This window comes from Centruroides vittatus, unplaced genomic scaffold, assembly GCF_030686945.1.
Source record: "Centruroides vittatus isolate TY-2023 unplaced genomic scaffold, ASM3068694v2 scaffold_435, whole genome shotgun sequence".
Taxonomy (NCBI): Eukaryota; Metazoa; Arthropoda; class Arachnida; order Scorpiones; family Buthidae; genus Centruroides; species Centruroides vittatus.
In genome coordinates, this window is record NW_027122708.1 from 1,458,261 (window position 1) to 1,485,675 (window position 27,415).

General features: G+C 33.6%; 2 protein-coding genes and 1 long non-coding RNA gene across 4 annotated transcripts; 1 reads left to right on the plus strand and 2 right to left on the minus strand.

Annotated features, from left to right (window-relative positions):
* Positions 1-800: 800 nt before the first annotated feature.
* Positions 801-4,136, minus strand: LOC136989141 (uncharacterized). The gene is made up of 3 exons (XR_010882870.1): positions 4,100-4,136; positions 903-982; positions 801-834 (listed from the first exon to the last, which is right to left on the minus strand). It is a non-coding gene; the product is annotated as an uncharacterized lncRNA (long non-coding RNA).
* Positions 4,137-6,435: 2,299 nt separating this feature from the next.
* Positions 6,436-21,341, plus strand: LOC136989098 (transmembrane protein 126A). Of its 2 annotated transcripts, none has more exons than XM_067287202.1 (4): positions 6,436-6,576; positions 9,713-9,861; positions 9,942-10,044; positions 20,840-21,341. In XM_067287202.1, exons 2-4 carry the CDS (start codon positions 9,716-9,718, stop codon positions 21,254-21,256), a joined length of 666 nt encoding a protein of 221 aa, XP_067143303.1. In that variant the 5' UTR covers positions 6,436-6,576; positions 9,713-9,715; the 3' UTR covers positions 21,257-21,341. The 2 variants fall into 2 exon arrangements, with proteins under 2 accessions (XP_067143303.1, XP_067143304.1); XM_067287203.1 differs by lacking the exon at positions 6,436-6,576 and adding an exon at positions 7,765-7,818.
* Positions 21,342-25,568: 4,227 nt separating this feature from the next.
* Positions 25,569-26,961, minus strand: LOC136988969 (uncharacterized). Its single transcript, XM_067286986.1, has 3 exons — positions 26,914-26,961; positions 26,373-26,462; positions 25,569-25,739 (listed from the first exon to the last, which is right to left on the minus strand). Exons 1-3 carry the CDS (start codon positions 26,959-26,961, stop codon positions 25,569-25,571), a joined length of 309 nt encoding a protein of 102 aa, XP_067143087.1.
* Positions 26,962-27,415: the final 454 nt, after the last annotated feature.

Here is a 27,415-nt window from a genome sequence, read left to right on the forward strand (position 1 = left end):
CAAGTCTAAATGATAACCAATAAATTTATTGCACAATTCTTCAATATTCTTACAATGTGGAAGTTTCAGATAATTTTACCAAACGATAATTGCTAAATGAATTTGAAATAGGTATTCAGAAAGCGTTGTCAATTATAAAATGTACATAAAGATGCTAAGAGAAGATATTTTTTCAAAAAGATTGATAAATAAGGCCATTTTTTAAATTTAGTTTGGGAAGACTTCTTTCAAAATTTCACTAAGAAAACTGGGAGGAAGTTCAACAGCAACCACAGATTTGGATGTTAGGATCCATCAGCAATCCTCTATCAATAGCTGAATAGTTATGTCTAAAATGCAGTCGTAAACTGAACTAGACATCAGAAAAAAGAATTTGTAAAATTAAGAATGTCAAGTGAAATATTTTATATAAATATTCGAGTATGACACTGCACGTTTACTAATACAGAACATTTTATTTGCTTTTGAAACAGTTAAATGCATTCAGATAAAAACAAGGTATAGAATATCTATCTTGAATAAATTTAAAATGTAGGAAGCATTTATACATTATAAATTCACATGCCATATCAGAATTACACATTTTAAATTAATTGACATAAGTTAAATTGTCATGATTAAAGATTTCATTGAAGTAACGTATTTTCGCATAAGATGTTTTCTGGTAGAGTCTGGTACTGTTTGATGCGCTTCTTTGTTCTGTTGTTGTCATCATTGTTGCAAATTGAAGGCTTGCGAAGGGTTTCTATATGCAATACTTTTCAGAATCTAGCTTCTCCATCTGATTTATTAATGCGAACAGCCACTCTCGAACAGGTTTCTCATTCTGTTTTCCTGTAATAATAAAATTTGCGAAATTGTTTTCTTAGTTGTTACTTAGGGTTTCGTTTATTAATACTTACTGCAAATACTTGAAATATCTTGGTGACTGTTTCGTTCTGTAAGAGCAAGTGATGCGATTCGGCTTCTGTTCATGCGAGTTCTTCATTAGAGATTCATTGATGTAGTAAGAAGAAAAAAAAAATTATCGATAATTCATGCATTTCCTATAAATTTATATTTGCAATCAATGAATTAAAGTAATAGATCTTATGCAGCTTAAGTCCTAGTAATACGTTTCATTTGGAGTTGTGTATTACCTGCATTCCTGTCACTCTTAAATGACACGTGTCTAAGCAATGACTGAAGCCATTGTTTTTCGTAAAATGGCGCGTTGTTTTTACAGCATTATATAAATGACGAGACAATTATAAATTAGCAAGAATTATGAAATATTTACTGTAGTGTAGAGTTCAGACTTTTTTGCAATTACTGGTAAACATTCTTTAAATGCGGCCTTTCGTGTAGGCACGAAATGGTGGACCGATATGACAGAAGATATGGAAAGAGCGCAGTAGATCCTGGATTAAACGAACTTCTACCGAGTTTAAAGAAACATTAATATACCTACATTAGAAAGTATTTTGACAGCTTATATAGCGTATAAGAATAAAGAATGCAATAAAAATTCGTATTATCCGGAGAAAAAGTCTCAAAAGCAAAATATCCTCTAAAACCGAAATGAAATTTTCGAACATTATTATTATTTTTCGCATTTCTGTAAAAAGAAAAAGCAAAACAATTATTAAATCGGCAGACCAACATTATATGTCTATTATTAAGCTAAGAAGAAGAATTACAGTACATAAATCTTCAAATACAGTACCTCACAACTGGGGTCTTCGTTACTTCGTATGGAGATTACTGCAGAGTCTCCTGATGTGAGAGTGACTTGACGGGCGAAACTGCAGCTCCCAAATATAACGATTAAAATAGGAACATAAAATACAAAATCAAGCGCGCACAAAAAAAGGCACAGTACCTAAGACGTAACTGGATAGTCTTCTACAATAACCTGCTTCAGTGTTCTGCTGCTCAGTAGGACGATTTAATTATTTTTTTATATATGGCTTTTCACTCAAGTTCACCTTCATACAGAAATTGGTATCACTCGCAGGCAAAGTATTTCTAGATTCCTTCCGGGCATCGTCTTAGCGGAATCATTTAATGTATAAACGTCGCAGGAATAACAAATGGAAGTGAGGAAAATTTCAAAATCATGCTTTGTCTTCACAATACACGATGGCTTTATATAGTTACTTATGGGAATTCTGAACTAAGCACGCAGTTATGACGTAGGAAAACCAGCCAATTCTGTTCAAACGAACCCCCCCTCATTGTTGGTCATGTGCAAAAAAAAAAAAAAAGTATTAAAAAGTTCACGAGATGTGTTTTCGATTTTTCGTTTAATAAAAATTTATAAAAAACTAACAAAGTTCAGTTTAAAATATAGATGATTATAAAAAGGAATAACAACGTAAAAACTATCATATTGTATGAAAGAAATATCAAAAAATTAAATTTTTAAAAAACAAAAAATCTGTGCCTAAGGTGAAGTTTAAGGAAAGAGATATGTACTCAGGTAATCGTCGTTTTGTTCAAAAAGAACAACTTCGTCTTCAGTGAAATCTGTATCTGAGAGCGAATGATTATGTTCGTGGATTTGAAATTGATGCTCGTGTGTAAATCCTGTTCCACATTCTGCGCAAACGTAAGGAGCATCTCTTAATGGTATATGAATTTGACAGTGTTCGACTAAACTCTCAAGTGTAGTGAATGCTTGGGGACAATTGGGGCAAACATGCACTGCGTTAGTGTGTTGTTTTCGGAAATGATTGTTCCGACTCGATTTGTGCACGAAAGTCTTGTTGCACTCTTTACATTTGTACCGTTTTTCTTTAGTGTGTGTCAGATTATGAGTTTCTAATTTTGATTTGAAGTGGAAACTTTTGTTGCACTTGGAGCACTGGAATCGTTCTTCTCTTGACTCCGCCTGCACATGTGTTGAATACTCAATTTGCATAGATCTCTCAGAGATTTGGTTTTGGTTATATATTTCTACGGCTTGAGCTGCTTGAGGATTTTGTATCATAGATTGAATGGATAAATTTGATTCGACGAAACAGGATGGTCCTGGGCAACTCTCTCTTTCGTTATTCATTTTAAAAACTTTCTATATCTAAAAAACGACAAAATATATACACGGAGTTATATTTATAGAGTAAGTGGCTCTAAAACGCGAAAGAATTAAATCCTAAGGAAATTGAACTGTATTCAAAAAAGAAAAAAATTTTAGCCTTTAACCATTGTGAAACAGGTCAAATTTACGGTAAATGTGGAACAAAAAATGGAATGCCCTTTTAGTGTCTACAGGTCGGATAAAGGAGAAAATTATATGAGAAAAATTATGTTTAAACTAGAGATTTTTGTGTTGATTACCTGAAGATATATTATTAAAAAATACGTTTTTGAGGAGTATACTTTAAGATCTTGAGAGAAACACATGTTAAACCAATTTTTTCCCCCCCCTCTAGTTTTTGCACATATTACGGCAAGTAAAATATCTAGACTGGAAACGCTAGAGGCTATGAACTTATAATTAATCGCTTAAGGACCTCGAACGTATACGAGATTTTGTAGAAATACTTCTACATAATTTAAACGAAATGACTTAAAATAAGTTCTTACTCCAAGAAGTCTGTTCGATTGAGTGAAGAAAGGAGGAGTTGACTAAAATATTATAATTATAGATACATAGACTTTCTGAATTTTAATTACAATCTATTATGAATACTCGAAACAGGAACGGTTCCTAAAAGAATGGAGTTGAATGTTAGAATATGAAAATTAACCTCTGTATCTACACATGCAGCAGGATGTAGAACAGAAGAGAATTTACAACTAAGAAGGGTCATTTCTACCATCATATGTTAAAAGTTAAACTGAGTAGATAGATAGAACAGATTTCCATACGAAATTTCTCAATTGAAAAACCAAACTTAAAGTACAGAACGACAGAAAAATCTAAGAAATCTTTTAACAGTAACGACATTATTCACCGAAATTTTTCCGTTTTCTATTGAATATTTCCTATAATTATTATATATTAATGGCTAGTTCAGTATTCTCTAGAGTTTCTAACCCATTTCTATTATCTTCTACAACGAAGATTCTACAGAACATTCAATGTCAAAGTTAATTAATAGGAACAATTACTTACAATATTCGCGAGATTTCAGACTGAAGCGAAGTTCTTACACTCAATTTCGACTAGTTTGGATGAAAGGAAATAACACGAAATATATTTCATCGGCTCACAGCGATTACAAGGAGTTGCTTTTAAGTAATTTGCATAATGGTCACACTTCTTAATTGTTTGTCTACGACAAAATATTTAGTTTTTAAACAGGAAAAATTGGTTTTATTTCTGTTTCGCATTATTTTGTATTAATCGTATATTAATATCCACGTTTTCAGTTTATTCTGTAAAAGAGTACTTTGCATAAATGGAGACTTGTTGTTAAGCTTCTTTGAGAATTTTGAACGGTTTCTTATTATATTTTCGTTTTGTATTACTTTTAAATAAGTTTTTTAGTTGAAGTTAGAGTCAACAGTCGCATTAAACAATTGACAACGACATTTCTATAATGTTATAGAATATTCTGTTATGGAGTCATTTTGTGGAATAATTTTTCAGGTAGGTTTAGTTTCTCGGAAATTTATATATACAGTAATTTATATTTCACAAAAATGTAAATGCATTTTTCAGAAATTAATATGCTGGATTGATCAATATACCTTGAATTATTGTAAGGGTGCGTACTAGTGGCCGAGTGAGTAACACCACTGGACCCTAATCGTGGGTTCGCGCCTCACCAGGAAAGGGCTGGCCACGTGGAATTTTCGGGTTTTCTTCTCGTCTATAACGCCTGAATAGGGGCCAGTTACCCTTAAAAAGACCTCCCGGAAGACATTTCCCCTAGACAGAGCATCCAAGTGTTGCGTTGCCATAATATGACAAAACAAAAACAAAGAAAGAAATTAGTGAATTTTCGTCCGATGGAGAATTTTTTTATAATTAAAATAAAGACCTTGTGTGTTTTAAAAGGACTTTTTAATAACCTTCCGGCGACAGGTAACCTAAAAAGGTAGGTCAGTTGCTGAAAAGTGTTTCGTCTTAAAACACAAAAAATAAATGGTGATCAGTGGCGTAGCGTGGGGGTCAGCCGCCCGCGGCGGAGGAAAATTTTGCCGCCCCCTTATTTAGGTATTTTTACAGGATATTATTATTTATTGTGAAATTTTGCCGCCCCCTATAAGTGCCGCCCGGGGCGGGCCGCCCCTGCCGCCCCCACTACGCTACGCCACTGCTTGGAAAGAGATCGAGATGTGCCGAAGACGATGAATATCGCAAACCTGAAAGAAAGAAAAGAAAGATTGAAAAAGAGGAACGGACAAGAGAGCCCATTGAAATAAAAGAATCCTTTCCACCCGCTTATATCTAAACGAAACAGAAAGAATTCGGATACAGTTTAGGCATACCAAATCAAATTTATCGAGAGGCAAAATTGAACCGTTACATCAAAATAACTGGATATTTTGGATAATCGTTATTTCAATGAATAAAATTAGCTCGAAATGCATTTGTTGTAAAAGTATTTTAAAACTTGCCACAATAGTCTTTCGTCACCTAACTTGGAGTGTCGCCGTGAGAAAAATCTACCTAATAATAGGATTAAAGAGATTTAGAAGATATCAATATTTTACAGCACCCATAAAAATTAGAATAAATTTATTTTTTTAAATTAATATTAGTCTGTTGTGACTATCGTCTATTAATAAAACTTATACTGATTTAACTTGCGGATGAAATTAGAGATTGAATCAGTCTCTTGGTTCAACAATAAACTTTTAATTACAACGTTTTTACAAATGAATTTTGGGTTCGACTTGGCTCAAGTGGGGACTGCAGAATGGTGAGAAACGTGAATTATTTTTATAAAACCGGGATAAGCAAAATCATAATTTTTCGATCAATCTTTCCATGGTTAGAAAGATCGTAGCAAAATCGCCGACAGCTTGCGCTCTGGTCGAAACTACGACCAAGCTGCCATGAAACAGTGCTAAACCTTTCTACTTCTTAAACAGCTGCACTTCTTTATTCACAATTATACTTTTTACACACAAACTTCCATACATTGAATTTTATTTTTATAACCATGACGTGCTGTACAGTTAACTGCACGGCAACTCTTGACATTCCTGTTATGCTCCTGTGACAATTCCCGCACATCCAGTCTAAATAGATAGCAATTATGCCAGAAACAGCTACCATAAGTCGGCAGACAACAATCTGTCCACAGCATAGGCCTATGCACTTTTTGCTTTACACATGTCGACATACAAGTTTTTATACATAATCAATATATTGATAAAAAAGAAACATGCATATTTATTACTTCAATCGCGCTGTTATATTTCGTACGAAACTAGTGTAAATAATCTACCACTAGTCGGAAATTTAAATGACCAATAACCAATCAGCGTTTTTGTCGAGGGGCAAGATCTAGCCGGCCGCTCCGTGGCGCTGTTATAATATTACATGTGGTTTTGAATACAACAAATGTGCGACATTTATTTCGTGTAACACCCACACATTTTTTTTTATTTGCATTTTTCAGTGAGGTTTTCTATAACGTAAGAGTTATGATATTTTGATTTTAATATTTTTTGGTGCGTAATAAATCGTGTAATTTATCGGAATGAATTTTAAAATACAGTATATCAAAACTCATAATTTTAAGTTGTAATAAGTTACCTATAGCAATCTGAAATGATATTGTGCTTTATTCATACTTTTATGCACTGTTGTAATTCGAGACTTTTAAAACGTGCAACTTATTTTATGGTAAAAGTTTACTATGGTAGCCCCAATGGCCGCCTCCTTCCGACAGACTCCTCCCGATTGCCGATTGTTTAACGTCACTAGTAGGGTTTCTCAAACGGGATTCCGGTTGTTTTTGTAACCCGGGAAATTCTTCTCATCCCGGGAAATCCCGCAAATTTCTTAAAAGTTCACTTTTTTCGTATTTTATGTTAAGGTTGTGGAAATTTTGCCAATAGAAAGTATAATTAACTCATAAACTGTCAGAATACATTTGTATTTATTAATTTTAAACCTACTTATTAGTTTTTTTAAATTTTTTCTCGTTATGGCATGTCACAGATTGTCAATAATCGATATGTAGCGTATTTGTGACAGGACTCTGAAAATTCTTTACTTGTCGGAACCTGTAATATCTGGAATAATTGTGCTTATGCTGTCTTAATTGTTAATCATGCCCAGTAGCTTCAATAACTGCATTATGCCAGATCGTGCAAATTGGGCAAGGATACAAACAAGTATGAAGTTTTTCTTCATAAACCTGATTATTAAAGCCAAATGAACTGTCGAATTATCGGGCTGTAAGCTCGATTCCAGTATTAAAGCAGCCGAGGTAGACAAATCACAAATACTAGAGAGCGATAGAAGTACTATAATCTCAAAAACGAACTAGAAATCTTCCAGGCTACAGGTGAAAAACCACAAACACATAACATCTGTTTTCTTTTAAATGCATTAAACACAATTCCATTCATATCAATTGAATTGGAAAGAACATTCTCAGTAGCAGGAGTTTTCAGTACTAAAATAAGAATCAGATTGAGTGATCAGAGTATTGACCATCTCTGCTTTTTAAAATCTTATAAAAATTTACAATAATATTTTGTATTATGTTTTATTTAAATCATGAAAATTACCTTTTAAATTCATTTTTTAAAATTTTCAACTCAATTTAAAGCATTTTTATTGTTGTTGTTGTTGTTGTTGTTGTATGCAGTTTCAAGCAAACTTTAATAAATTTTTTCTATTTGTGAAAATTTCTACGTAATTCAAAGGTAATTTTTAATATATATCTTACACAGCATTACTAATATGATTTTGGAGGTTGCAAACATTAAATTACTTTAAAAAATGAAAAATAATTATATCATTTGATTTCAAGATGTTTTGTATATCTTAAAAATAATTTATTCTATCCCAGGAAACAGTTCACTTTTATCTCGGAATCCTGGAATAAGCAAAAGACTGGGAAATGAGATACCGTAGTCACTAGTTATTGATTCATGGTAGTTCTTAAAAGTTTACTCATTTTTCGTGTGTTCAAGAACTACCGTGAATCAATAACTAGTGACGTTAAACAATTGGCAGCTCCCCTCCGCCATTGGGGCTACCATAGTAAACTTCTACCTATTTTATATATTGGGTTATTCAGAAAGTAATTTCATTTTTTTTTATTACTAGAGAAATTAGTTGTATTTTTACCAGCCAATTTCATTTTAAACTACATTTTCATTATATATTTTGACAGCTGACATTTTAAGGCTTATTTATAAAAAATTTTGTTTGATTCTGTACAATTATTTTTTTTTTTCTGTGTTCCATCAAATATTTAAAATCAAAAGCACTATTTTCAGCATATTTTGCTTTAATTACCAAAAAATCAAAATGCTGTTCAAGCAAGAAAAAAATTGTGGTACATGTATGGAGATGTGTTGAGAGAAAGTCAGTGCCAAAACTGGTTCAAAAAAATTCGTTCTGACAATTTCAATATTGAAGATGCACAACGTTCTGGATGGTCAGTTGAAGCCAATGAAAACAAAATAAAGGTACTGATTGAAGCAAACTGCCAAATAACAATACGTGAAATCACTAAGAGATTAAATTTGTTGAATTGAACTGTTTATGATTACTTGAAACGAATTGGTTTCGTTTCAAAGCTTGATACATGGGTTCCACATGTTCTTAAAGAGAGATGCTTCCTTTGGTGGAATTTTAAGGAAATTTTTTTTGAGCTTTTACCAGACAATTTAACAATTGATTTGAAAGTGTACTGCCATTGAGTAAACAAATTGAGTAATATCATCAAACAGAAAAGGTGTAGTGTTTTACCATGATAATGTAATGCGAAATTTCACACAAGTTTGGTAACTCTTCAGAAACTGTTACAGCTTGGATGGGATGTACTACCACACCCACCATATTTGCAGATCTGGAACCCTCAGATTATTACTTGTTCTGGCCTTTACAAAATATTTTAAACAGTAAAACATTTACTTCAAATGAGGATGTCAAAAATCACTTGGATCAGTTTTTTGTAAGCAAAGATCAAAACTTTTATGAATGTGGAATCATGCTACTACCAGAAAGATGGCAACAGGTATTTGACCAAAATGGTCAATATATAATTCAATAAAATATATGTTATAAGAAAATTGTTTTTTCCCAAGAAAAAAATATGAAATTACGAGGGTCATTCAATAAGTTTTTAGAAAAAGATAGAAAAACAAATTTAAATAAATTATTAAATAAATTTAGAACCTTTGTCCCGTTCTGGGTCAGTTATTTTATTCCAGAAGGTATTAATTAGCCAGATTATAGCCTGATATTTAAGGTGATCGTCAGTAATTCTTCATATTATCCATGTTGCACTAATTCAAAAGCTCCACAAAACTTAATATACCATCAAAACAACTTCTTTATGAAAACTCAATACTCCTTATTAAATGCTATATGTCAATTTTTATTCACCTTTTTGTTGTAAGCAGAAATATTTTCAAGATAAGCCCTGTTTTACAGTTTACAAATGTTGTCTTTATCTAAAATAGTGTAGTTGACTGAATATGTGTTTTAAGTAATTATTTTAAAATTTTAGTTAACTCCAGCTAAATTTTGAATAAGCCAGAATATTGTATCTTTAAGATTTTAATTTGTATATAAATTTATTTTAAGGAAATGAATGAGGATATCTCAAGAAGAGGTTATATCAAAAAAATTACAGACAGAGGTCAAATACCAGAAGGTGGTATACGTTTGACTGAGAAAGAGGCATTGAAAACACAACTAGAATTATTATATAATTGGAAAAACAAAAGTGAAATGTAAAATTTTATTAAATGATTTATTTTTTAATAAAATTAATTTATTATTTCACAGTTTAATTTATATTATTTCATTATAGTTGGCCCTTTGAATTTGGACATTTTGTTTTGGCAGCTGCAGCAGGACTTGGTGGATTGGGATTTAACTTTTTTTATAGACAAAAACTTAATTTAGGATCTCTGGTATGATACATTCATTCAATAATTGGAATTTTTTTAAATATAATATATATACATAAATTTTGATTTAAGCATAATATCTATAATAATTTTCCCACTTTTTTAATGAAAAAATTATATTATAAACATAATATGTATTTGGTTGAAAATAGACCTAATATAACTTACAGTATATTTAAATATTAAAGCTAAAATTATTGATTATATGGTATAATATTTTTTGATTAATTAGGTTTAGAAATTTAACATTGTAATGCTTGCATAGCTGGTCTGTCATTTCTGTCTTGTCAGTTTTAGCAAAGTTGACAGTATATAGTGTTTTAAGATTGGATATATAGGCTGTTAACAATAACATGCCAATTCAGTTTTAAGGCTTACAAAGATTAACAAAATATTATCTTTAGTTATATATTTTATAGTTAGTGAGCAAATACACTATGCTGCCAAAAATGTCCTGATATCTGATAACTCCATATTGTCTCATCCATATGATGTAAATAAGCACTACCAACAATATATAAGCAGTGTGTTGTCAGAATGAGTGAATGCAAGAGATGAATCTATTTTATTATGGTAACTTGATAGTTGGAGCCTAAGCTTGGTCATTTGGTTTGATAGATTTTCACCACATTGCACATTTCTCAGTCTATTTTCAGTGAGATTATTGCAAGTAGAAACATTATGGAAGCACTGAATCTTTCTGTTGACCTAGAAGTCCCAAGAAACTGACAGATTCAGATTGGCAAACTCTCAAGCACATTGTCAAACAAGTTTGTCAGGCATTCTTAGTGACCATCACAAATGACTTCAGTATGAGCTCAGGAACAGATGTCAGTTACAAAACTACAAATGAACACATATCACTAAGGTTTGGAATTTTGGGTGTAGCATCTATTTCATATAATGATGGGGCATGATAAACTGATACACCTAAAAATACATAGAAATTCATTTTTTGGTATAGTAATAGGCCAAAAAATGCACCCAAATGCACTCAAACTATTCTTTTGTACCTATTTTGTTATTTTGCACCTAAACTACTCATTTTGCAATATTTTAAGTATTTTAAAATTTAAACTTATGCAATGTGTGGAAACAGTAATTTTGCTGAATTCAGAGATTTAACACTGTTATGGTAATTATGTAATTTTGTCCTCTCTATCCCCAACCAGTTACAATTTTATTTCTCGGATGAGTTCACTTCTCAAGCAGAGGAAACTGCTCAGCATTTACACATGCTGAACATTCTAGAAGAATTGCTTGAGTTTGTTATCCAGGAAGCTATTAATTTATGCATAGTAAATTTCATATAAAAGGGGAAAGTTTCTACATATAAGTTATATTCAGCTCTCACAAAATTTAATGGTCAAGGAATATGAACAGATAGAATAAGATTTGATGTTTGTGAAATGATAATAACTATGGATGAAAAACACCTGTCTTTGCAAATTGATTATCACATAAAGAACCCAAAGCACATGTGAAACTTTGCTCATAATACTAACAAGTCACACAAACAAAGTTTTATTGCAAAAAGCTTTAAAAGAGCTGCAGACAAAGCAAAATCTGCAAAACAGTTTAATCAAGATTTATCAAATGCCTTTCTAGAGGAAAACATTTCTCTCAATAATGTGAACCACCCATTGTTTAAGGCATTTCTGGAAAAACATACATCCTGACATGCCAGATGAAAATATGCTAAGGAAGGAATAACTTGGATGCAAGATATGTTGAAACCATACAGATAATATGAAAAGTTTTAGACCATCACATTGTGTTTCTTGTGGAGGAAACAACTGACTCTGCAAAAAAAGATGTGTACTTAACATATAAGTTCAGTCACTAACTGGAGATCCAGTTCCATTAATGCTTCTCAAGTTTTACAACCCAGGGAAAACCAATCACGCAAATATTATGCAAGGTTTTATGGATGCATGCACAAAGTTATGGCCTTTTGAATTCAAGTATGAAAAAGTTTGGGTGATAGTAACAGATCAAGCATCTTACATGGTAGCAGCATTCAACATGAAATATGTCACATGCATTGCACATGCACTGCCTCATCTATGTAACTGTCTGACTGGAATACTCTATTGCAAATGAGTTCATTTCAAACATGAAAAACTTATGGAAGGCACCAGCAAGAATTCAGGTGTACTGTGAAATCACAGGACTACCATTATTACCAAAGCCTGTAATCAACCAGGTGGGGTATGGATTGAGACAACTGTTTTCTATCGTGAGAACTACAGGAATTCAGATAAAAGAATTAATTTTAAGTTTAGATGATTCTGACTCTGAAGCTGTTAAGAAAGTCAAAGAAATTGTACAGCACAAGGATGTGGAAAAGGAACTATTCACTGTGCACAGCTTCACATCTTTAACAGAAACTATACAGAGGCTAGAAACCAAAAATCTGTTTAAAGATGATCAATGGAATTCTAAATTAGCATAAATATTTTAAAAAAATCAATTCAAAGAGCAAATTTGGATTTTCTGATATGAGAATAGCATAAATCTATAAGAAAAAGAGAATGACCCAAAGGACATGAAACATTTTTTCAATGGTGGCAGTTAGTGTGTTAAACTCAGAATTAATCTCCACTGCTTAGAATGATTGGAGATTGTTTTTTTTAGTTGTTAAAGATTGAACTAAGTATTATAGGAAATACCAACACTGGACTGGCTCTTCAAAGGGATATGAAATACATTGTTTGGCCAGTAAATTGGCACTTACATTGCCAGTAATATCCTCATGTCCTAGTACTTACAAGAGACAGAAAACCAGCTTATTGAACTGCAAACTTCATTTCCAAACAAGTGCTGAAGTAACTCAACAAGAATCAACTGCTTTAAGGCATCCTGACTGTCAGAAACAATGTAGATAATCTTATTATGAGGACCCACTCCTACATAAAATAGTGCAAGCACACCAAATAATAGCTAGCAATTTCACTTGAAATGCAGTGGGAAACTTACCCAATAGGACAAAGAATTTCTACCTGACTGGGCTAGTCAAATAACATGCCAATACCAAAGTAATTGATCAAGGAAGAAAACTGCATTGTTTTATCACAGAGAAGGGAGTTCAGAAATTCCCTTTAAGGCTTTTCTGTTAATAAAGGAAACAATAACAGTTTTGCTAGAACTGATGCTTTTAAGTTGTTATGCCTGTACCAGCTCTGCACAAAGGCCAAACATGTTTGAAGAAGGTCTGACAAAGTGCTAGGAAATTTCTCCATACAAAGCAGAACAATGTCATCGGCATAACCCTAGGTATCAACCTAGAACCACTAAGGTCCCTCAGAAAACCATCCACAATGAGACACTGCAACCAGGATGAAAGAACATTATCTTCAGGACTGCTTCATGCTTTGGATGGTCTCAGGAAGGTTCTGAAAAATGGTCACACTATTATGTTGTAGCATAGAGTCAATCCAACAAACAAGAACTGTTGATTAAACTTAAAAGTTGGCCAACAATATTTACATCAAAATACAAAAAAATAGGTATATTGAAAATACAAAATTGTCTTCATCTTACTCTTTTGTTGTTTACAATTACCAGCAACAATCTGAAAACAGTTTTCACGGACAGAGACAACCTTTTATTTGAGTTTGCACCTCTAGAAAAAAAATGTAAAATGGATAAATACATTCACTAGCAACAATACCAATACCATAATTTACAATAATAGTTGATTAAAAGTAAAAATTTTTAATCAACAATTATTGGCATTGCCACCATTGAATGTTTTTATCTATTTTACATTTTTTTTTTTTTTTCAGAGTTGCAAACTTAAATAAAAGGTTGTCTCTGTCTATGAAAACTGTTTTCAGATTGTTGCTGGTAATTGTAAAAAACAAAAGAGGAAGAGGAAGGCAACTTTGTATCTTCAATATACATATTTTTTGTATTTTAATTTAAACAAGAACTGGGCTAATGCTGTGCTTGAGTGCAGCATATTTGATAGTCTCAAAAGAGGTCTTATCAAAAGCACTCCTAATTTCAAGAAAATGCATTTAATGCACTCTCCTTGACATCAAGGCTCTTTTGCTGTTTTATTGGTATTTACATCTAACTTACATCTAGTGGTTATTTTAATTATACCAGTAGTTTCATAGAGATTGTATCAAGGCCATTTCAATTTAAAAGGGCCTTGTTCAATTGAGCATTGAACACAAGACTGTGTTATTTATCAAACACCTGGCTTTTTTTTTTTTTTTATATCCTCAGGAATTTTGACCTGTGATTTGTTTTTTACCAGAGATTCCTTCCATGCATTAATCTCTATGTTAGACGGATACTGAAATCTTTTAACTAGTTTTTTATGCTTATTGGCTTCATAATTGCTTAAATTTATAATTGGATCAGTCCCTTCATTTGGATATCTCGAATTAGTGAATGGATAAAAGATAAAATGGATAAAAGCTAGGTGTTTGATAAATAACATGGTCTTGTGTTCAGTGCTCAATATACAGTAAAAACACAGTTTCAAGAACATTTAAAGGCCTTGTTCAATGTTTGAAAAATTTTGTATGTAAAAATCTTTATGGTAGGTTAGTTAGTGAGTAAGTTAATGTTAAAAAAAATAAATAAATAAAATAAAAAAATAAATAAGGAAATAAATAAAAATAAAACAAAAAAATGGGGTCTTGCCCATTTGTCTCTGTTTGTCTTGTCTAGTTTGTCATTGTGTTTATTTCCTTTTTGCGCTGTATGTCTAGCTGTTAAGTAGCATTAAGATTTGCAATCGCGTTCAGTTTTATTAGTATTAAGTAGATTTAAGTCTTCCTACTAACAGCCACTTGGCACTAACTTCTACACTTAGCTATTTGTGGCAGCACTCAATTATTGGTGTTTGCTACACTCAGGTTTTCTTTTAGACCCTTTGGGGGACTATGGCCTTGCAGCATAAAAATTGCACACCAACATCAAACATAGAGAGTACTGTAGCCATATGTATGCCATTCAGAGGGATCCTATCTTTCTCTACTATCTATCTCCTCTCCCTCCTCCTTCCCCCCTTTTCGTTACCCTCTTTTCTGCTGGCTAAACACTTCGTGTACAGCTGATGTCTTTCTTGTATGTATGTCCCTGTTCTCAGTTCCCCCACCCTTGCTATGTGGGCACTAAAAGGGACCTTCTTTTCAGGCTTGTTATAAATTTGGCCAGACTCACAATGGAGTTGTTGGATAATGAAGGGTGGACCCAACATTTCTGGGACATACTATCCTTAAAAATTCCTGGGTTTTTTGACCTGTCCAGATTTGATTCCACTTTCTCAGATTGGTAAACATTAAAAACAATTAATGTTTAACATTTGAAGTCCTGATAAAGACTGATAATGATTGCATCTTATCAGCCCCATGTTAAGGCTGATAGAGCAAAAAATGAGAGTTTAAAAATGCCTATTTACCCAAAGATAATGAAATTAATAACCAGACTAATTATAAATGTGAGAGTCTGAGGGGAGCAATTATTAGAAAATTAATTAGTAAAAATTAAGAGAACTGGAAAAAACCCCACTTTCTTTTTCTCACCCACACACAATATTATTATAGATAAAACCGATCAAATAGCCCGTGAAGTCAAAAATTATTGCGATGTTTAGACTTATGTTACAACTTTAGAGATAAGAGTCAAGTGTGAATGGTGAGAAACTGTCAAACAGGTGAATTTATGAGGTAAGAAGAGTCGTAACACTGAGGGAAAATATCAACAATCCAACCAAACCGTCTGATTCGCAACATCCCATATCAGCCAGACCCAGACTTAGACCACACTAAATCAAGACCATCAGAGACAGTTCTCACACAGAACGTGTATAAAAAGGGGTCACACACTATCATCGAGGCAGACATCCCCAGAAGCCCTAGATAGTCACGGCTCATTGCACCATCATCAAGGCAAACATCAGCACACGCCTTATCAAGGTGGACATCCTGAGATGCCATGAAGACTATGGCCAGTCCTGCCATATTTCCAATGGACTTCTCCAGAAACCAGCCCAAGTGGACATCCCCATAGAAGCAGTCTCCTGTTTCACTATCCTGGACAGACATATTACACAGCAGACATTCCAGCCATAAAAAGTTTTGACTAGATCCACCATATGACAATGACATATACACCTCCATGGCTATAGAGGACAGCATCTCTCTCTCAGGTATTTTGTTAGCCCATATGTAAACTCTCTCTCTTTAACGTAGATAGGATTGAAAGCCGTACTTAGTTGTTTATTTGCTTGGATTTCATGTTAAGCTTGTAGTCGAATATTTAGATATATATTAAAATCATTATGTTTGTTAAATCTGGTTACCTGTCGTTACTTGAATAATGGACACACTATTGACTTACTCATTGCACTCCCCACTCGAATGAGTTAAGACCCTTCGATTTCGCCATCCAGTGACAACGTGAATGGTTTTTTTCCAAACCGTTGCTGATTAAGAGGTTTTTAGGGAAACATTCACCCTATAAGCCCCCAGTTCTTTACATAATAATTGATGTTTTATAAGTGTATTTTAACTTGTCATTGAAATAGCTAGTTCCAAAACATACATTAAATGACTGATAAGAATATCTGTGATTACAATGTGTGGAGTCTACTGTAATTAAATAATAATATAATGCAGTCATCTTTTATGTTATAGTTAACATATAAAAGATGATCTCTACATTTTTCTTGACAGTTGGCACGTATTTTTTCTGATAAAGACAACTTTGTTATATACTATCAATGTTAATAAATACAGTAAACAATTGATTCTAATACAAAATCAAGGTGGCTGGAAGGCTGACCCAGGATACATTGAGCCGTGTCCCTCATTGTATCCTGTTTGCATGCCCTATTGTGATCATAATGCACATGATTAAACGGTTCTTTACAAGAAGTACTACACATATGTCTCCCACTGCTTTTGATAAATTTTGGCATAAAGGTAGTGTTTTATAGTAGTGATGGGATTGGAATATCGATATATCAATATATCGTGCCTGGTGATTTCCAATATATTGCGATATTCGTGGTTTCTATATATCACTGATATATTGTAGTGTTTTGGTGCGATACATCAGTGAAAACTGTGGATTGGCTGGGACAAAGGAAAGCAGGGTTCAGTGTTGTCATTGTGCTGTGCTGTTTGTTTGTGGCGCTATCTTGCAAACTGCCGGACTGTGCCCCTTATGTGATTTGAAACCATTTGATCAGCTAACGAAACATACTTCAGGTAAAAAATATATTAGTCAGTTCTGCCAATGATAAGTTGTATGACTAAAGCCACAGTTGCCAGAACTTCTTTGGAAACGGTAGGAAAAAATTTTCAGGTTGCCATGATGAATTCCCTGGTACACTATGGCACACTATTTTAAGGATGCCGAAAGCAACCACTTGCTAGCTATTTCTAGTATACTTGATCTGTGATTTAAAAGGCTGCATTTTGATGTTTTGATGCACAAATAGCTTGTTCACGGGCAATATCTCGCATCAATCAGGCCCTAAAAGATATTGCAAAAACAAGTAATGAAGGGAATGAGCATCAGTTAGAAGATAAGGTAGTACAGAGTCTGTACTACAGACTGCTAACAATGACGATATTTGGAGCTTCCACACCTGTCTAGCTGCAAAGCAGACAGGCACTGAAACAGAGAGAAACTCAGGTAGTTTGGTTACAGAGTTAAAACATTACCTAAATTAAAATTTGATAGACCGTAAATGCTGCCCCCTAAAATAATGGAACATTTATCTGCCGTATTCCTAAACACAAAAAAAGCTAGCAGACCGTATTACTGTATCTCAGGAAGCTCTGTTCCATCGGAAAGATTGCTTTCAAAAGTGGGTCTCATTATGACGTCAAGATGAAACATGCTAGCCAGCTCAATCCTTGCAAAGCTAATATTTTTATCTTACCTCTCCAAAAAATGGTTTATTACAACATATTAAGTTAGTTGGCTAAGTAATGCAGAGTTTAGAATGTATTGAGTAAAATCATAAAAATAATAAATAAACAAATAAGTTACATAATGCATTTGCATGTGTAGTGGTATTTGGTAAACTAAACTGCAAGTTATGGGGTCCAGTGAATTACAATATTGCTGGGTTGGCTTCCCATGCTGTTAAAAGTAAAAGTGGGGAAATGTTATGTAGGTTTCTTCGCACTAGGTTTTAACTTCAATACTTTATAAGATCCCCTTCCCTGTTATGATTTTTGAACCTGCAAGGCGAAATTTTAACTCTAGTAGTCAAAATTCCCAGATTAGTCCGATATTTTCCGATATATTGATATCTTGTAATGATATTAGATAATACCATTATCGGTTTTGTGGGTTATCGATATATCGACATATTGATATTTACAAAACTTTTTCCATCACTATTTTATAGGTTAATGCAATCCCCAAACCATTTCATTCTTTGAGCCATAACAAGTGAGTTATTGAGGTTAAGAATTAAGAGGATTGGCAATTTTATTTTAAAATGATGAACCAGGTATCACTAGCCTTGAAATTTAAGAGTTACTATAACATTGGTAGTCAAAAATAACATGGCTAGTCAGAGAATATTATGCAGGCAGCAAAGATCATCGGGATGACATAAAGTCCATATCAGAGAACTATGACTATTATGTTCAATATCAACTAGTGTGGTTTCCAATACAAAATACTGTGTACAGTACAAGGACTTACACCTTCAAAGGTAAAAAATCAAGTTTTGAGTATGCTCAATCATGAAAATATTTGGCAATACACAACTATACTATACAGTGTGTTATTAATAGGGCTGGTGATATTGGCAACATTTTCTTGTACTTACAAGAACATAGGGGAGCTTTGGGCCAAAAGTACAATAGAGATTGATAGTTTCATGTCTTCCAATGTCACTGTCACTTAGCACATCAGGCAAAATGAGCAACTTTCTACAGTAAATGAATTCTTTTTGGAAAGACAAATAGTCCCAAATGTAAAGAAACTTTCCTTCTTATGACAGATTCATGGGGTGGACACACAAGTATGGATTCATATATGAAATTCTTTTGATCAAGCTGCCAAAAAACCAGAAATTACTCTAAAATTTATACAAAAAAAACTGTGCTTCCCTGATGCTATTTCTTGACACCACTTTTTGTTGGCAATTAAAGCACCTTGCCAGAGAAATTCTTACAGGACTAGAGGTATTTCTCAATGCCAAAGGGGTACACAGCAATGATAATAGGAACATACATCTTTGTGTGTGTTCCTATTATCATTTGCAATCTCTCTTGCACCTTCAGTTATCTGCAGACATTTTCAAACTTATGATTCATTACTTGTGGTGTTCTGGGATTCTGATTGGTACAGAGAAATTCCTCAGCATCAAAGAAGTGTGCTTCATATTTACAGTGTCTCTCTTGTCGTGATGCTGTAGATTGTGATCAAAATAGATTTATAAATGTCCACTGTTGCAAGTACTTATGTATGCAATAATAATACTTATGTATTGAAAGCCACTCTTATTTCTGCACCACTTCTGCCTTTTTTGAGTAAAGGATATTAATATTAATGTAATTGCCAAAAATAATTACTATTGAGATGCTACTGTTCTGATTAGGATGATAAAATAAGTTTGCCACATGAAATGACTTCTTTGATTTACTAGTTAGACTTCATTTCTCAAGTTTTAAAAATATTAATGTAACTGGTTATAAATTTTATTAAAATATTGATGTGTTTTAAGGAATATTGATGTAATTATTAATATAATGTAACTAATGTGAAAACTATTTGTGATGCTTAAAAATGTAACCTCGGTTGATATTAAACTACTATCTCTCCAAATAATAATTGTGTTGGTATTTTAATAAGTGATACAATATTACAGCTTGGATAAGAAGCATACCATCAACCTTCTCCTCTCTTCTCAGGCTGATCAATGCCCACATGTTGGGGTTTATAAAACAAACTTTTTTGAATAACTGATATTTTCCTGGGTGTGCGAGAAATCTGTTGTTCACAATATAACAGATTTTTGGTGCCTTGAGCAATCCATTAAAACAAGATTCTACTGTACTTACTATGGGAATAGTCATATCTGACAAAACTTGACAGACAACATTATACAAGTTATCTCGTAGATGACTCCTGTTGTTCGATTTCCAAGTATGAGATAATTTGTACTTCGCAGTCAAAGTGATAGAGCAATAGCATGCAAATGTGTTATTTCAAAAATTTCATATACTGTTAGACATTTATGATGCATCTATTTCTGGCAAAATATGTGATGTAATGCCCTTTGGTTATTCTACTTACATATCTACTTCAAACGTTTTAGAACATCTTTTGCCAGTTGTTTCTAGAATAAATCAAAATGTCTAAATTTTACCTTTACAATATGATATAGCTAATTACATAGGCATTTTCTATATCAATAAAGATCATGTGGAGATCTTTTCTTCCTTTTCTGTGGTTCTCCATTACCTGTCTCAATATGAATATTGCCTCAAAATTCCAGCATTGAAAAATATTTTATTTGCAGTTAATGTTTTTGGCCATCTCAAAATCTCTTCATCAGATTATTCCAATTTAGAACAACAAATATGCTAATAGAATGTGGGAAAAACTTATAAAATGTTCTGCAATGTTAAAATTTTGAGTGTGAGTTTCATTAATGCTTTCCTTCATCTAATTTCACTGCAGTTACGAAATATTGCTTTAATGGTTGTCTCATTTTATTTCAAATACTTTTCAATTAATTATAAGTAACTTTATATACTACTCATAATATTAAAAATAATTACATTTAAAATTTTTCTTATTTCAGGCTAGAGCCAGTACTTATATGCCAGCTGTAGCACTACCAGCTATAGTTGCACCAATGTTCCATTCAATATTTATAAGTTCTGATGTTGTTATTCAGAAATCATCATGTGCTTTGTGCGTTGAAATTCGCAGTTCAGTTTTACAAGGAGTTTGTGGTGTGATTTATCCTATGCTCTTAGTACCAATTTCATCATTTCATTATGCTAATAAATATTATACTTATGCTATTCCTCCTATGAAAACTAATTTTAAAGATATTATAAAATTATGGTGGAAATTAACAAAGCCAGTAATTTTTCCTCATTCAGTACTACTATTTATGTTTCAAGCTGCTGTAAGTACATATATTACTCGAAAAGAAGCAGAAGTTATCCAAAAAATTAATGATACTAAAAGTAGTTCAGTTGAATTGTTATAATTGACATTACATAAGTAATGAATAGGTTAATAAATGTAAATTAGATATATATTATAATTTTAAAAAATAAAATGTTTTGAAATGAGCTTTGAAAAGCTTGTGTCTGTAGGTTTATGAAATAATGCTAAATCTATATATTTATATTTAAGACTCCTACCATAATCTGTAATAAATTTTGTAGTTTATTAACTTAAATATTTAACTTTTATTATATGCAATGAATAACTTATTTTTGTATAATTCTGATAATCTTATATATATATATAAAATTCAGTTATTTAGTTGACATATATAAGCAAAATAGTTGACAAAATTAGTTGGCAAAATAGTTGACAAAATTAGTTGACATATATAAGCTTGCCTATTGAATTAAATTAAATAAATATAGAATCTTCCAAAATGAATGCCATTATTTTAAATTATTATCTGAGAACATTGTAATGTACAGTAAAACATTGGAAAACATTCACATTTGTCTATTACAATTTCTCAATGCATGCATTGTGTCACATTGAGTATCAATTGGATGTGTTCTAATTCTTCTTCTATTTCAGCATATCCATTGTCGCTCCTCCCACAGTAGCCACAATTCTACAACTCCTGCAGGTTACACTGCACAATGATAAGTGATTCCAACTTTGCAAACCGCAAAACATCTCTATTGTGGAGTTGCCATTTTTGCTTATGGTGCTTCATAGAGATAGTAGACAACAAGACATCTGAATGAAGATAGGAGATGAAACTCTGACAGTTACTCTATTGATTGCTTCTTGAATAATATGTTGTTGTTGCCTGTAGTTTATCAAACTTTATGTTTATTTTGTAAGAAAATACATAGACATCCAATTTTTTCATCTAATTGTACAAATGATAATATACTATATGGAAAATGTTTCAGTATACAACTCATCAAAATGAAATTTATTGAACTGTTGGTTGAATGTAACAATTCAATTTACAGTAGGAGAAGTTGGGGCAAAGTGGAAATGCAAATGTTTTCTTCTAAATATCTCAGAGCATTTAATCATCAAGACTTAAATGAAATATGTTAACCTTACTGTATGGGTTAGTGCAGGACTGGTTTTGAACTGTTAGCTGCCTGCATTCTACGGATATTTGGCCACCTTTATAAATGCTGATCACAAATAAATTTATAACTTACTAGTAGGCTCTCATGAGTTGGGTTATGTCTTATAAAAGTTTCATATAGTTGACAGAGGTAAAAAAAAAATCCATAAAAATAAACTGCTGGCCAAGCAAAATGCAATACCATGAAGAAAGCTTCTATTATGCTTGTAATTTGTATAAAGTGTTAAACTTGAAGGGATGTGCAAATGATGAGCAAAAAAGTGCCTATGCAAATCATGTGCAAAACAGTGGCACTACTGCAAAGCAAAATAAAAAAATAGAATAGCTGGTTTTAAGTATTGGAAACATACTTGTATGCTGTTTGAGTATAGGACACTGAATTATGCCTCATGGAAAAGTATGGCAGTCTTTCAAGCATGTATTGAGTTTGACAGAAGGAAAAACCTTATATTATAATACTTATTCTTATTTTTAGAGCAATTTTCAAAAGTATTACTCATAATTTTATAAACAAGCAAATTTCAGCAAAATAGTTATTTGAATAGTGTCAACAGTCAAACAATCTCTCTTTTTAACATTCCTACCTTACTTACTAGTGTTTTCCATGGGTAACTATACCAAATGGAGAATTTTGATCCTCTGAATGAAGAATTGATCTGTAGAATTTGTCGCTGTGTGTTTCAAGATCCAGTAGTGTGTTTGTCATCATGTTTATTGTCGAATATGCATTAGTGATTGGCTAACTTAGCAAAAATCATGTCCAACTTGCAGAAGAAATGCTAATATTTCTGACTTGCAAGCTGTTGTTCCATTGATAACGTGACCATGTGTCCTGTTTTGAATGGGACCATCTTCTTCATAGGTAGCCTATCTGGATGGCCAAGTGGTCAAGGTGGGTAACGAAAGCCTATGGAACTGTGTTTATGGTGGCGGCCCTGGTCTTAGCTGGGTTGCTGTCATTGCCTATGGTAGTCAGCCAGGAGCCAGCCTTCTACAGGACAACAGTGAAAGGTTTAGAGGCAAAGCACTGCAATCAGATGTACCCAGTCATCAAACTCAGATGTCAGTCAGAAATACTGGGGGTCCATCCTGCCTATAGGATGGAACTAGATTGGGATGTTGGTGAACTGACGAACAGTGGTGTTGAAATATTCACCGATGGCTCTAAATAAGGCAGCCTAGTAGGTGCTATGTACTGCATCTTTTCTGACAGAGTTCAAGTGTACATTCAGTCAGTCAGACTGAATAAGGAGGCATCTGTGTTCCAGGTGGAACTGGTGGCCCTAGTAGGGGCATCCCAGTAGATCCTACAATACCAGGGTCCAGAGCCAGTCACTGTTTACTCTGACAGCCAGTCATCGCTTCAGGCCTTGAGCAATGTGTAACACAGAGACCAATTGGTTCTGGAGATCAGAGTAGGGTACTGAGGGCTAGGCATGCACGATGCATTGACCTGAGATGAGTCCAAGGCCACATTGGCATCCAGGGAAACAAGTGCACCGACCACTGGCCAAAGAGGCAACCAGGGGTCCATTTGTAACAAAGATGGTTGAACCTTTGGTTACTTACATAAAAGGTATCCTACTGCAATGATCGATGACATACTGGCAAAAGAGCTGAACGCAAAGTACGGTAGGTAAGTCAACCTATGCCTTTGTGCCTGAAGTTGGCCAAACCCCTGTAAGTTGTGATTATTTAGTGATCCAAACACTGACAGACACAGGAGGTTTCCCCACTTCAAGTCCAAGTTTGGACAAAGAAATGGTTGTGGCTCCTGTGGATACCCCTGCGGTAATGTGAGACACTGTGTACTTGACTACCTTCTCACTGATGGCTTTCGCCAGACTGCTGACGTCAACTGGTCTAAGCCTCCTGAACAAGTACTTCAAATGCTAGCTGCATGTAAACGAAACTTACTGAAACTAAAGGAGTTGATGGGAATTGTAATAGGTTTCTTTGACGTATAAGCTCAGTGGATGCACTGGGCAGGGCCCTCTTTCTGGAAGAGAGGGTTCTGCTGACTGTATTAGGCAGCATCCCTAGTGAACAACTGGTGACTGGACATGTTGAGGCTTTGCAGCCCCATCATCTTAAATGAGTTGGCCTCTCTTTGATAGAGGACTCAAAGTGCAGAGCAGGCTGCACCAAAACTGTATGTCAAGGTATGAGAATTAGAGTTGAGAGTGAGGAAGGCTAGTCCCCATTTGGTTTACTGCCAGATCCCGAGCATTTAACTCAGTCTGATTGTAATCATTTAGATACCACAGTGATTACTTGGCGCCTGGCTGCTGTAATGCCATTTGGCAGAGCAGGTTCCTTTTTACTTAATATGAGGTAGGTCAAGGTGGCAGCCTACTGCTCTGAGAGGCCCAGGATCGAATCCAGATGGGTCAAAAGATATCCAGGAATTTTTCGGGAGTTGGTCTATCTGGATATGTTAGCCCCCATCCCTCAACACCCAGTCACGCCATTGTGGGCCTGGCCGAATCCATAATGGGCTTGTTAAAAGAGGTCCACTTAGTGCACACAGGACAGAGAGTTAAAAAAGAAAGAAAAGAGTACCCCATCCTGTTGTCCCCAAGCAAAGCATCAAGATACCAAAATGTCCCATTTTCAGAAAGAGAACAAGCCATGGTAACTATTTCAAAAAAAGGCATAAAAAATCATCTGACGGTAGTGCCTAGTAGTTCGGCAATGACTGCATAGCAATACGTCTCACACACGTAAGTTGGTCAGAAGCCTAGTAGCCCGCTCACTCCTCGGTTGCGAGTACGTATAAATTGCTCGTGCATCTTTTTTGACTATTGATTATTTTTTTTTTATCGACATATGTTATTGTAATCAATTAAAATTTCTTGTATGTGAACCCTTCATTTTAACAATGCCTAAATCTAAGTTAATATTAAAAGTGCACTTGCAATCTAAGTACCCGTTTATAAAGCAAAAAAGTACTCCATCAGACGTCAGATGTGAAAAGTATCATACAGAATTTAGCATAGCCCATGGAGGTGCCAGCAATATTAATTAAACAACATTTAAGATCAGAAAAACAAAAATTCCGATATTGCTGCCGCTTCAAGTTCTTCGATGCTTAATTTTTTAAAGAAAATAGATTCACCAAATTCAAAAGATCTAAGTTGGTGCAACAGCAGGCACCTTGGCTTATCATACAGTGCAAGAGAACACAGTTTTCGCTGAAACAATTCAACATTCAAGTATTTCGCTACTGATTTATTTTATTAAGCCATGTTTCCTCTACTGAATCATCTCTGTTCTCACACAAATTATGTAATATACAAGTTTTAATCATCTGTTTTGATATATCAATCCTATTATCCATTCTAGAAAGTCTTCGAAATCTTGCTTTTAATCTTCGAAAAGCATTTTCCACTATTCGTCAAGCTCAGATCAGGGATGGGCAGTCTGCGGCCCGCGTTAATATTTTTTGCGACCCGCGTCGCATAAAATATGAATAAATATATCAATTTCCCAGCTTAAGGAAGTATGCAGCAAAAATTCAAACGTTATTTTCTACAACTTATGTATGTGAATTGTTTTTCTGCAATGAATTTAGTAAAAATTAAAACAAGAAAGCGGCTACAACACATGGAAACTAGCAGTGACTAATATTTAACCAAATATTTCCAATATATTACGTTTACATCAGTTTCAGAAGCTAAATTAATTTTACCTATGCTAATTTATAATTATACATGAATAAATAATTGTGATTTACTGACATTTTTTTTTCCTCTCTCTCTTTTTTCTCTTGTATGCGGCCCGCGTCAGTTCAAGTCTTTAAATGCGGTCTTTACGTAGAAAAAGGTTGCCCGTCCCTTCTCTAGATAATGTAAAACCGAATGTTTTTTCTATTTCATTCTGTTTTATTTGGAAACAGTTTCATTAAAGCTAGCTGTAAAGGAAAAACAGTCACCGATAATTAAAGGTGGCACAACTTCAATTCTTTCCCCTAATTCTAATTCTAAGGAGTTTATATTTCATAGGCATGTTAAGGAAGTTTTTAAAATATGTCATTATTATTCCTTCCAGGAGATCCTACACTTATATATGTAAACATATATTTGGCATCTGAAACTGCAAGAAGGACCACGGAATACTATCCTTTATAATTGTAATAGTCAATGCAGTCGTTTTGATGGTGAAATAGGAATGTGTGTTCCATCAATTGAACCAAGGCATTGCAGAAAATTCCAAATCTCGTAAAAATCACGAATTTTTAATTCAATTTTATTTCTAGTATGTGGAAACTGGATAGCGATAGACATTAAATTATTTATAACTGCATTACAGAAGTCTATAACAATTGTACAAACGGTGGATTTTCCTACACAGATGTGAAATAGTCCTATATTCAGACGATGATGCCAATGTATATGGAGCAATTGCTACACTTTTATCCGTAGAAATAGTCTCAAGTGAGTATTATTTCTTTTCACTTCCAATAATGCAGCACATAAGAAATTAGACGTTTCTCTAGAAACTCCAGTAGCGTAGCGAGGGGGTAAGGGCCCCCTCGCTACGCTACTGGAGTTTCTTGCTTACGCTACGCTGCTATCATGCTCCGGGCGCCACTCGCAGAGGGGCGCCCGGGGCATGAAGTAATAGTAACTATTCGTAATATATTATAGATACAGGTATTCCTCACCCTACGTCGGTAATTGGTTTCAGGAGAAGCGACGTAAGTCGAATTTACTTGTCACTAGGCTAAACCACAAATTACCATTCCCAGTTCTGTATTTTATTTATAAATGCATATTTAATAATATATGGTTAATAAGAATCTAGTTTAAGCTTACAAACAAATAAATTTTAGTTTTTAATATAGTACAGAAAAAAGTAATCTAAATTTACGAATACATGCACAGTACATCGCGGACTCTATTTGTGAATGTGGTTTCTCTAAGACATTATAAAATAAGATGATTTTTTAAGGTTAAATAACAAATACAGTTATTAAAATTATTTTGCGATAGTAGAAAAATAAACTAATTTATGTTAAATTTACCAATATCGAGACAACTACGCCAAATGGTAGATATTTGGAACTAC

Excerpts from the sequence above, each read along its gene's own strand:
- LOC136989098 (XM_067287202.1), top strand. The coding sequence starts at position 9,716 with ATGAATGAGGATATCTCAAGAAGAGGTTATATCAAAAAAATTACAGAC. Across the intron at positions 9,862-9,941 it reads TGGAAAAACAAAAGTGAAAT|TTGGCCCTTTGAATTTGGAC; the intron begins GTAAAATTTTAT and ends ATTTCATTATAG. Across the intron at positions 10,045-20,839 it reads AACTTAATTTAGGATCTCTG|GCTAGAGCCAGTACTTATAT; the intron begins GTATGATACATT and ends TTCTTATTTCAG.
- LOC136988969 (XM_067286986.1), bottom strand. The coding sequence starts at position 26,961 with ATGCCCCGGGCGCCCCTCTGCGAGTGGCGCCCGGAGCATGATAGCAGC. Across the intron at positions 26,463-26,913 it reads GCCCGGAGCATGATAGCAGC|TATTCCGTGGTCCTTCTTGC; the intron begins GTAGCGTAAGCA and ends TATAAAGGATAG. Across the intron at positions 25,740-26,372 it reads GAAGGAATAATAATGACATA|ATAGTGGAAAATGCTTTTCG; the intron begins TTTTAAAAACTT and ends TGAGCTTGACGA.